General features: G+C 37.7%; 1 protein-coding gene across 7 annotated transcripts in view; it reads left to right on the top strand.

Moving 5' to 3' along the window:
- Positions 1–12,454, top strand: part of INSC (INSC spindle orientation adaptor protein) — a 128,855-nt gene that overhangs the window by 57,076 nt on the left and 59,325 nt on the right. For all 7 annotated transcript variants that reach the window (XM_074543393.1, XM_074543389.1, XM_026793190.2 and 4 more), the window contains exons 3-4: positions 11,463–11,808; positions 12,308–12,360. In XM_074543393.1, the coding sequence (XP_074399494.1) occupies positions 11,463–11,808; positions 12,308–12,360 (399 nt within the window). The remainder of the gene's footprint in view (positions 1–11,462; positions 11,809–12,307; positions 12,361–12,454) is intronic.

The raw sequence follows: 12,454 nt of genomic DNA, 5'->3' as shown, positions 1-12,454 counted from the left end.
TGCAGCTCACTTACCAGCAGGTACCTCTGTACAGTGGGTGCAGCTCTGCTGCAGCACCTCCCTCTAACACCAACCTGCTCTTGTTGCCTTGGAGACATTCCTGGAGTGCTTGGGTTCCAGGGTCATGATATCCTGGAGTTGCTCAAAACTGGAATCCTAGGGAACCACAGATTCTGGGGTTGATTTTTTTACATTCACAGAATTACCAGAATGACTAGGTTGGACAAGACCTTGAAGATCATCGAGTCCAACCCATGCCCTAACACCTTAAATAAATGATGGCACTGAGTACCACATCCAGTCTTTTTTTAACACATTGAGGGATGGTGACTCCACCACCTCCTTTGAGATGATGCTAAGCTGCCAGGTTCCCCAGAGCATTCTCCATTAATTTCATTTTCAGTCAGTTGCTTATCTCTTGTCAATTCCAATGTGGGATTATGTTGTTCTTAAAATTCTTTGCCCTTGGGGAATTTACTATAAGCATTGTCAAAAGAATCATGAGTGCTACACCCCCAAGCCTCATCCAAAGTCCACTGAAGACAGAGGAGGAATTTAATTTGAGTTTTAAGGAATGTTGGCACTACGTTTCTTAATTTTCACACTTGCTGCTTATGTTACAGTCCTCAGGTATCCATGATTATCACCCAGAAGCCAATACCGTATTACATTTCAGCTGTTCCACAAAAATATGCTTTAGAGCAAGGTGGCTCAGAATTTTCAGTTGAAAAATACTGGACTATATTGTGAAAACATTTTTGTCTGAAATATTTTATGATAAATACAATGCCATCACAGGCAAAGCATGGTGGAAAAAGTGATAGTATAGCCTGAGTCTTCTTTGCTGCTTCAAGAGGTAGTTTGCAATGGAGATACAGCGTGAGTTTGGCTTTTCCTGTTGGTTGTAATTATTGAACCTGCTTTGATTTCATTTAAACCTTCAGTTAGCCTGGCTTTCCTAGGTTCAATACCTGCACAAAGGAAAATGAAAGCATCCAGGAACATTAACCACCTAGTTTTGACTCTGCAATGTGAATGGAAAGAGAAGGGAATGCATCTGAGGTAGAAGCAAAACAGAATATACAAGAGGCAGGAAAATGACTCTATTTAAGTTGCTGAACTTACTGAAAAAATTTGGTAGTGACTCCAGGTGTAAAATAGCAACATAAAATTTTTGTGTCTAAGAAGTGAGAAAGGGTGGAATAAGATTTAATTGGAAAGCAAAATGAAGACCTTCTACTAAGGAGTAATTGAAGGTTTGGAATAAAACAGGAGATGAGATGCCAATACATGGACCTGCCAAAGATGCACAATAATGAATAATCTATCATTCTCTAGGGAAAACAAAATTAATTTAACCCCTGCCCTCTAAACAAAGGAAGTTCAGTGATTCTATACATGATTTTTACTATAAAGTATATAAAATTAGTGATTAGACAAAGGGATAATGACAAAGGGTACTTTTGAAAGTACCCAATTAGAAGTGAACTTGAAGTATTGAAGAAAAGGGGGCACTAATTGAAATATCAATATTATGCATTTGGGGGTTGGGAACAAGAAAGTCTGCAACAACCTGTAGTTTATTCTATGGAAAAAAAAGTAGGAGGAGAACCTATGTATGCTGGCTGATTGAGATGACTGTGACTGGCTTTGCCAGTAAGATGTAGTGATGAAAGCAGGAGGCTCACTCCTAGGCTGTGTGAGATGAGATTTCTAGTGGAGGTAAGGTTGTTCTAATATCAAAATTAGAACAAAATTACTGTTAGACCTTGTTTTCTATCAAGCATGACACCAAGTCTTTCAGTAAAAAATTAATTTTACAGGAACTACAAATTTATTCAAAGCAAGGGTCTGGAAAGGACATAGTCTCATAAAACGAATCTGAAGAATTTTGCTTGTCAAGTGTTGCAAATTAGAAGCTGGGAACATGTGTTTGCTTTCTAGAAATGCATTCAAAGATAAAATCTGTTTAAAAGGAAAGAAGAAACCAAATGGAAATGAATTGGCTTTTAAGAAATTCAGATTAAAAATAAGAAACTTCCAACCAAACTTCCACTGTGATTCTAGAATAACCATTTAATAGAACGTATTTGAGCCTTCTAAATTAATTTTAGAGTGATTTTTAAGCTATTTATGAACAAGTCATCTGATCTGGTTGCTTCTAGTATCAGATGTGTAGGTTGGATGGCATAGATTTCCTTTTCCATCTTCTGACTTCTATGGAAACATGTAAACCTGTGCACAAATATTGAATTTGTTTGATTGGAAACTGCTTTCTTATTTTAATCAGACCACCTAAAGTATTTTTGCTTTCTCATTCCAGTATTTGTGACACTGTGTTGCTACTTTTAATCTTTTAAATTTGTCTGTTGAATATGCTGATGGGAATCTTAGGAAAGCTAACATCAGACTGTCCTTTTCTCACCTTTTTTTTTGACAGTTTTAGCTGGAGCTGCTGTGTAATAGATGTGAACAAGGGTCTCCAAATTTCTCTAGTCTCCTGAGTGATACTGATCTCATAGCTCCCTGTAAAATGCTTGTTGCTCCCTTCATTAAGTAATCCAGGCTTTACTTAATCAGAAGGGTTAGGACCTTAAATGAGTAAATAGTAGAAGGTGAAAGGCTAATGCTGCTGCTCATAATGCATGTCATAACTCCTTTGAATAAGGCACAGAGAGCTGTTGTGTTTGTTATTAAACTACAAATTAAGGCAGATTTGGAGGAAGAAAAAAACAATGTTCAACGAGGCACTAGTGCTATTTTCATGGACTCTTGTGTTAGTCTCCAAATTAGTCATTGCTTGTGATTGTGTCTGAGCACTTCCACTGCCTGTGGCCCCAAATTATGTCCAGTGTTGTTTTTCTCCTTTTCCCTTTCATTTCTAGCTCTCCCTCCCTGCCAGGTGTCTCTCTCTTGTAGCATAATCTTATAAGGCCATGAGGAATATTGTCCCCTTCAATTACAAGTGTAGCCTGAGCACTGGGAAGCAGTGAGCCAGGGTGAGCTCTCTTGAGCACATTCTCTCCTGCTGCTGGCCTTGTTCACTTTTCTCCTTCACAACACAGGAAACATGCCCTGGTAATTATGGGAGTGAGAACTGTGTGTGTACTCAGGAATCTGAAATTTAAACGTGTGCTTGATGTCAACATCCCTTCAGGATTATCATCATGCTTCAGTCACCGTGTCAGATTTTAAACTCCTGGATGAATCTGCAAGGAAGTTCTGAGAAGATTTGTCATGCAATGTTCCATGAGCCACATTCCTCTTACTTTGGGCTAAATGAAGTCAAAAGTCACGGATTCTGTCATTGTACACAAAGCTAAGCTCACTCAGCTCTGCTGTCTCATCTCTCAGGAAAACTATAATTGCTGCACTTTTTTGCAAGACCCAGGCTGTCATTTGCAAAGAGATGGAGTCATGGAATCCTTCATCTTCAGCACTACTTTTGTTTGTGCATAGAAGAACAGCTCCAAATCATCAGGTAACAAGAATAAAAGAACCAATATACTTCACAAATCTATATCATTCAACCAATATCGTCAGCAGATTTTTTTTTTTTTTTGACCCATCCCTCATGTCCAAATTTTACACTGGTTAAAATTGCCCTTTTTTAAAGTCTGGTAGATTCCTTAAGTTGGATCAAAGCTCATTAAGTCTGATTTGAGTCCATAACAGTTTGTTAAATCTGAATATGCCAATATCACAGGGTCCAACAAACGCAGTGGTTTTGAAAGGTTTTCTTGGGTTACTATCTTGTAACAACACTGGAAAAGCAATAATATTCATTTTTCGTATGAATTAATGATACTATACAAATAAAAATTCAACAGACATTTTGGATGGTAAGCATTATGACAATAATATTATGTTCTTTGTTCAGCTTTGCCTGAAAAGAGGCCAAGTAACAGCCTTCTAATGTCATTAACTTGCTAATGGTGGAGCTTTTTTGCATTTTCCTTCTTTCTCTCAGGAAATTACATTCTTTTACTGTGGTCTTTAACTTCTATGAGCTCAGTGGCTAGTGTGTTTATCAAGGTAACTACTGTTTTAGCAATTCAGTGTGCTAGGCAGGAAGTAAAACTCCTCAAAACCACCTTGAACATTTCCTTGGTATCCCTTCAGCTCATGGAGGTTGGATAGGACTGGACCTACTTAACTATTCTCATGGACAGAAAATTAGTATATAAGTTTATCCTAGACTTTACATGAGCTGATCAGCAAGGTTAGCTAGGCTGTGGTTTTACAGAGTGACTTCCTTAAGTTCTGCCGTGTGCCAGCAATTCTGGACTGGGATAATATTTCCAGACATCTTTAGAGGGACAACTTGCAGTGAGGATTTCTCAGAAAAATGTAAAGATCTGAGGAGAACACTGGTGCAGCATTTAACACTAAATTATTTATATGGCCTTTTAAAGAGTCCTGATGGAACAACTGTAAGTTCACACATCATACCTTACTTATTACAAGTGATAACTGTGTTTTTGCTTTCCTTATAGACTTTTCTACAGTGGTGATCTTTGAGTAATTTTGCATTATTCATTATTGACTAAATTGGGGAAGTTGTCAGTTTTTGGGAACTGTAACAATTTTGAGTAATCATTAAAGCTAATTAAAATAACCCTTTTAATATAGCCTGTTAACTTTTTTAAAACTAGAAACTAGCTTTTGCCCATGTGTTCTAAAGGTTTAAATAATTCATACTAAGGTCGCCTTTTGTCACAGTGTCCTATCGGAAAAGAAGTAGGTAAAATTAAGAGGGAAAAAAAAAAAGAATACCCTGAAAACCATCTGGCTCTACTTTTATCTTGCTGCATCGAGAACAAAATCTAAATATTTGTAGGATTCTATTACCTTAGGAATGATCTACACAGTAAGTGCACTCGCTTAAAAACCAGGAATCTGATTCTTATCTACCTTAAAGCTACTCTGTGTGTTTTAAGCTATCTCTCCAAAATTTTGCCCAGATCAGTGCAAATGCAATATTGTGTATCGACAGGGCTCTTTTATGTGATTAATATCATGTAAAGCAATTGAAGAAAAAGGAGCACTGTCTCTATGGCTCTTCACTCTCTCCTTCCACTGAGAGTTGAGTTCTGCTGGCCATTGTATTGATGTGGAAATTGGCCCTGGCTATATTGCATACCCATGAATAATTCTGAAAAGATGAATTAGAAAAAAATTAGAGATTATTTATGTTCAAAGAGAGGGTGAAATTCATTCAGTAAGTTGTTTGTTGCCAATTAATTACCTACCACTAATTAGAACAATAAATTTGCACACAGTTGTGAGATTTGGCATTGACTTTCACCATAGGCTTATCTGGAAGCAGTACTAAATGCTATCATTAGGATTGGTAATAAATCTGTCATATTAGGTGAAAATGGATAAAAAGGCTAAGAAGCCTTGGAAACATAATTTGACTGAGCAGAAGTCTCTACACTTTATAAATACGACCACTGGAATTATTCACATGAATTGATCAGCTCCGACTTCGACACAATGTTATTAAACATGAAACTTTTGCACTTAGTGAAACTCAGTGCTAAATTGGAGGTATAACTCTTTTTCATGATAACATTTGCAATTTAAAACAGAAGTGTGTGTGCTGCCAGTAAAATGGTGGTAAAGAGCTTCAAGATGGAAATTTTAAACAAATGATCTAGTTATTAACTCTTGACTTTTGTATTCATGTAACACCAACATGAGAGAGATCAATCATTTTGATATTAATCCACCTTGTCTGTCCTAAAAATCTTGATTTGTTAGTTAACAAACTACTTACGAGATGATAGAAAATAGCAAAAAAAAAAAAAAGGGAGGAGGGAGAAGACAAATGCTGGTAAGAGAACTTTGAATATCATATGTCTCTTCTTAGATATATAAAATAGGAGTATTTTTTTAATGTCTTTGCCCAGGAAGAAATTTATCTGCAATGTGTTATGTAGTGCAGAAACATTTATATTAAACAAGGTCCAAACATCTTTTGAACTAACACACTTCTAATGGGCTGTTGCTCTAAGCTGGCCTCAGCCAGTGACACCAGAGGATTTTTTCCAAATGACACAATTTTTTAAAGACTATGTTTTTTGGAAAGCACACTAGAATTCTGAGTATTCAAATTGCTTCTTAGTCAAGTTCAGTTGAGTGCTCTTGAAAACTGTGTCAAATACTTTACAACCTCAATTAAAACAGAACGACTTTTAAGGAATGTTGGAGACTTTCTCTGGAATTTTCTTTTTGCACTGAATTATTTTTACAACTGTTTTTACATTAAATGCTGCCTTTATAATGTAGAGTCTAGATAAATTGCTTTTTTTGTCAATATGCCACAGCATACAAAATTCAGTAATTTTAACTAGTGGGTAGCTACTATCCATCAATGCATCTGTACAACTCCCTTTCAAGAAGGAAATCCTAAAGGCACAGGAGCAGGCTGGACCCATGTGCTGCCAAAAGATGAGCCGGCAGGGAAGAAGTCTGGCCTGGCTGAACAGAGAGCCTTGGCTGGAATTCAGGAAAAAAAGGGCAAGTTTATCACCTTTGGAGAAAAGGGAGGGCCGCTTGTGTGAGCTACAAGGATGCCATGGGGTTATGCAGGCAAAAAATTAGAAAAAACAGAATTCATCAGGCTATTTCTGTAAAAAACAATAAGAGAATGTTTTTATAAATACGTTGGCAACAAAAGGGAGGCCAAGAGGGACCTCCTTCTTTATTGGATATGGGAGGGAAATATGGTGACAGAGGATGAGAAAAGGCTCAGGGCATCCAATGCCTTCTTTCTTCAGTCTTTCATAGTAAGAGCAGCTGTTCTGCAGCTTCTCAGCCCCCTGAGATGGAAGATGGGCAGGAAACAGAATGAAGCCTCCATATTCCAAGGGGAAATGATGACAAAAGTCTACAGGATGGATGGGGTCTACCAAAGGATGCTGACGGTCCTGGTAGCAGTGTTCAGTGGGCAACTTTCCATCATTTGCCAGCACACCTCTCTGTATAGAGAGGTCCCAGGTGGCTGCTTTTTAGCCTTTGTGACACCTGTCTTCCAGAAGAGCCACAAGGTGCATCCAGGGAGCTACAGGCCTGTCAGCCTCACCTCAGAGCCAGGGAAGGCCATGGAGCCACAGCAGGCCATCCTGGGCGCCATTGTGAAGCACATCTGGAAAACCAGGGGATCCGACAAGGCTTCAGAAAAGGCAGGTCCTGCTTGACCAACCTGACCTACTGACAAGGTGACCCATTTAGTGGATGAGGGAAAGGCTGTAGCTGTTGTCTGTCTGCCTGGACTGCAGGAAAGACCTTGAGATTGTTTCCCACAGCATTAAGCTGGAGAAACTGGCTGTTCATAGCTTGGATGAATATTGTGTGTGGCAGCACCCTGTGCTGGGCACTGGTGAGGCCACACCTCGAGTGCTGTGTGCAGCTCTGCAGTGCTTGAGTACAGTGCTCCTCACTGCAAGACAGACATTGAGGGGCTGGAGAGAGTCCAGAGAAGGGCAACAGAGCTGGGGAAGGGTCTGGAGCACAAATCCTGTGAGGAGCAGCTGAGGGAGCTGGGGGTGTTCAGCCTGGAGAGAAGGAGTCTGAGGATTAATACATCTCTTTTTGTTATTGCCTGAAAGAAGGATGGAGCAAGGTGGGGGCTGATCTCTTCTCCCAAACAACCTTTGATAGGACAAGAAGAAATGCACCCAAAGTTACCCAGGGGTGGTTAGATTGAAAAGTAGGGAAAATTTCTTCACTGGAAGTGTTGTTAAGCACTGGAATGGACTCCCCATGGAAGTGCTTGAGTCACCATCCCTGGAGGTGTTTAAAAGCTGTGTAGAAGTGGTACTTAAAGACAGGATTGAGTGATGGACCTGGCAGTGCTAGGTTAATGGTTGGGCCTGATGGTGTTAGAAGTCTTTTCCAACCGAAATGATTCTATGGTTCTATAAACATCAGGGTCTGAGCCAGTTAACGAGATATTTTTGCTAAATTAGAGAGAACTGTGGGAAATCACACAAGTAAGATCTCTTATGGTTGAGCAAATCTTGTTCAATGTATTTAATATCTGCAAAAATAGCTATAAAAGTAGGACAATATGAAACTGTAAAATAGTAGAAGAAATCTGCTAATGAACATAAAGTAGTACGTGTGATGAGGTAAAGGGAACTAAAGCACAATTTCTTTCTTCACATGTATAGTGAATACATAATTTATTATCACTTGTGAAAAAGATTCTGAAATCAAAATAAGTGTATTTTCCAAAAGGTAAAGATAAAACAGCTCTCTGGAAAGCACTTTAGTAAAAAACAAAATTTAAGAATTGTTGGAAAATAGGGACTGTAAAGAAAAAATTTTATGCATTATTCAAATGCATAAATTTACCTGGATCTTGTATATTGTGTCCTGTTTTCCCCATTACATCTTGGGACATAGGGAAACTGGGAAAAGGTGGGAAGAGTGAGTGAGTGAGTGAATGATCAAAGGGTTGGAACACTGTCTATAGAGGAACAGACTAGATAGACTGAGTTTCTGTACAATGGAAATAAAATAACCTCAAGAAGACAGGGTAGAGCAAACAAAATAATTAATTACATGAAGAGGGTGAATAAAGAACCATCATTTCATTTACACTATCTCTTAGAATATAGCAACTAAAGTGTTTGTGTTCATATCTCCTGGCAGCAAGTTTAAAATAAACAATAAGAAACACTTTTTCATATTAAAAAATAAACAATGTGAGATACTGCCACTAGATGTTGCAAAGGCCAAAAGTTTAACTGAGTTCAAAAAGGGATTAATGGTGACTTTTGTTTCATGAATTGTAAAAACATCCTACTCAGACACAACTTCTGGCTGAGGAAGTTCCTAAACCACTAATTGCCAGAAGATGGGAAGGAGGGGTTGCTCAGCTCTTGCCACACTTCTTATAATCTTTCCTTATGCATCTCCTAATGGGCATGTTGGGACCAGGATAATGGGCTAAACAGAGTTTATTTGTTTTTTTTGTCTGAACCATTATGGTTGTTTTTATTTTGTAGGCGTAGGGGTTTTTTTCAGTAATGGGGAGACAAAATGGAAATTTCCAACTTGTTTTTTGAGCTCTGTAAATGCCATCTGGAATATGATTCTTAACAGCTAATTAGGGATGATCACACTTTTTTGCTTTCTTCATTTTAATACGTAAAAATGAATATACAAATTCATCTGCAGAATGCCTAAGATGATTTTCTCTACATACAGTGAGATTTGGATGAAGGTGAATAATTTATGTATTTCATTTGAGTGATAATGATGTGTGTCTAATTTAAAGGACAATGTGCCAGAAAAACTAACAGTAAGCAGGGAGAGTTTTCTATGGTCCTCTAGAAGGAGATGAATGGTATCATTTTCTGCTCTTGTCAGTTAAGGAATATTAAGTTTCAATTCAAAACATCTCCTACATTCTACAGTTATACTTGTGGCAATTAGTAGGAACAGAAGCAAACAAGGAGAGTTTCTTTAACATCCATGGTTTTGTTTTTTTTTTTCATTCTGCAAATCTTATTTCCTCTTTTTCTCCTCAGAGTGAAGAATGGCTGCTTTTTGGGACTAAAGGAAATATGAATTACTTTTTTTTTTTCTTGTTTTTTTTTTTTTTTTTTGGTTTTGTTTTTGTTTTTCCTCACTAACTTTCTATTCTAGTTTTTTGTCCATGTGAATTTATAATGTAGAAGTTTATTTCTACTTACTAAACAGAAATTTAATTAATCATCACAGTGCACTTTGGAAATGAAAGATACATTACTCTGTGTCAAATGAGCTTATCCTGTTCTGCATGCAAACTATGCACATTGTTATAAATCATGGTCTCAAACTCCTAAAGTTGTTGTTTTTGTTTATTAGGAAACCTTGCTTCAGATCCAAAAAGGCAATAAGGAGACTACACATAGCAAAGAGAAAGTGCACCTCAATCGATCATGAAATGCAATTACACAATATTCAGAGCTGAGTGAAATAAAGACCTTAAATAGCTGTAGCGTGTGAAGTTCAAAATTAAAAGTAGTTTCATCATATATTGTGAAAAGGGAGATTGAATCAATGAAACTGATCTCTTATATCTTGCTTGCTGTCAATTTACATGAAATGATACTTGAGGTGAGCCTTCTTTTCCTGTATATGTAAATACATTTTGTTTATTTATGGAATATTACTGGAGTGATCTGGCAGGAGATTTCTGGAGTTCAGCTGGTGCTCATGGTATAAATGGAAGCACAAGATTTGAAAAAGGCTTCCACCTGGTCCTCCTTAGCTAATGTGATTGCAGATTTTATTCTAGCAATAAGGCTTTATATAACAGCACAGAATGTTACTGCTGAGTTGCAATAAATCAGTATCTGAATTAAAAGAATAAGGACTTTCTTTTTGTCCTTTTTGGCATAGTACATAAAATCTGCACATATATCCAGAAAGTAGACAACAATCTACTATTACTAATCTGTCATATTAACTGTAGGATACCAATAGAAGTTTGAAAAAATAGTTAAATCCATTTTCTCTTCCTTTACTTAATCTAATCTCTTCTTTAGCTTTTATTTTCAATTCTTTGGAAAATTTTAGTATGGTTGGGGTGAGGATTAAGGTATTTTTATTAGGGTGCCTTATAAGAAAAAAAATAGGCATCTTCATCTCAAGACTCTATGAAATTTTTGATCCCTCAAAAAATGGGCTCTGAATCAGTGCAACTTCTGCCTCAGGTACCACATTTTACTGGCTGGAGGGTGCAAGGGCACAAAATGCAGGCTCACTGCCCTAGTGTCGGGGGACACTTGCCAAGGAGCTTTTCAGCCTTGCTGGTTCACATCATATTTGTTATAAAAATGTGCTTTGGAAATCAGTGTGCAAATTGTATAGGGAACAGTGAGAAATAAGGGGGGGAAGGGAAAAGTCTGATCAGGGAGTAGAATCCAGCCCCAGCTGCAGGGATTATGACATGGAACAGATATTGCAGTATTGTTCACTGTCTTGCTTTGGCTGCATAAGTTTGGAAGGGCTTTGGAGAGGTGCTGCAAGGTAGAATTTTATTTTAAGCACTTGATAGGCCAAGTGTCTAGGAGAACCTGACAGTCCCATAAACAACAAGCAAACACATCCTTGACTTTGCTCTTTCTCCCACATAAAACTCTGAAAATACAAGAAACAATTTCTTAAAAATAATTATCAAAAATTCTTTTTATTTATCTCTAATATCCACTGATTTCTCAAACAAAATTTTATAGTGGGGTTGTGGCATAAAAGTGATTAGAAATCCAGAACTCACTTTGGGGATAAAGAGCTAAATGTGTCACTGTGTTACTTACTGCAAGCAAATTTCTTGTTCAATTATTTGCCTTTGGTCAATCAATTGCAGCCTAGGAGCTGGTGCAGCTGTATGGTGCTGCTGGTGGTTATTCCAAGGTTGTTTTGCTTTACCTCATTCTTTCCTCTCTTTCTCTGCCTTCCAGCATGCACCTAATCCAGGTGGACTCCGTTCAGCGATGGATGGAGGACCTGAAGCTGATGACAGACTGTGAATGTATGTGCATTCTCCAGTCCAAGCCCATCAGCATTGAGAAGGATGAACAAAATGAACTCATCCTCTCCTCACAGTACAGCACTTGTGATAACTTGCAGCTGCTGCTGAAGAGAGCTTGGATCATCAGCACTGAGCTGACCAGGATTGCTCAGAAGCTGGAGAAGAACAGGTGGCAGAGGGTCCACAGCATGACAGTGAGAGTCAACTGCCACGTGCACTCCATGATAAACGAGTACAGCACCTCCACCAGGAGCTCTTCAGAAGAAATGCACCAGGTGAGAGGATGCCTTACCTGATGTGTTTCTCCCACTTTTTGAATTTGTATTCTATTGTAATAATTAGAACTTGCTTCAAACAATCTGTAAGAAATTCTTACATACTGATACTGGTCCCTTGTTTAAGACTTTCTAATCCCTTTTCAGCAATGGAAGTCTTCTTGACTTACTTTGGGTCCTATTTTATCAAAGGCTATTCTGAATGTTAATAATGTTGACAAATCACATGGAAAAAATGTTTTGCTTTTGAGGACTACAGAACTACAGTATTTTGACACCCCATCTGTGAGTTCCTTTGCATTTAAAATGTAGAAAATGCTACTTTTTTTTGGTAAACCTCAGTTTTATCTCTACCAGTTTTATTCAGAAAAGTAGATGAAGGGGGTTCATATGAAATATTATGTTTTGAGAGAGTTTTCAATTAACAAGGATTATTTATTTTTGCAAAGCAATTGTGTGTATGGCTATAACTTTAAAACCGCTTTCTCTTTCTCTGCAGCTTGAAAAACTCTTAATAGACAAGTGTTCAGAATTTACAGCATTTACAGAAAGGTAACTTAAATTTTGTTGTTGAAATATCAATTTTGCTGGTTTATTATGTTGTAGAACTTCTAATGAGCAGCACAAATCCATAGGCACCCCCTCA

This window comes from Zonotrichia albicollis, chromosome 6 (assembly GCF_047830755.1).
Source record: "Zonotrichia albicollis isolate bZonAlb1 chromosome 6, bZonAlb1.hap1, whole genome shotgun sequence".
In the NCBI taxonomy this organism is placed as follows: domain Eukaryota; kingdom Metazoa; phylum Chordata; class Aves; order Passeriformes; family Passerellidae; genus Zonotrichia; species Zonotrichia albicollis.
The sequence above is the reverse complement of the archived record's forward strand: the minus strand, read 5'-3'. Positions and strand labels throughout refer to the sequence as shown.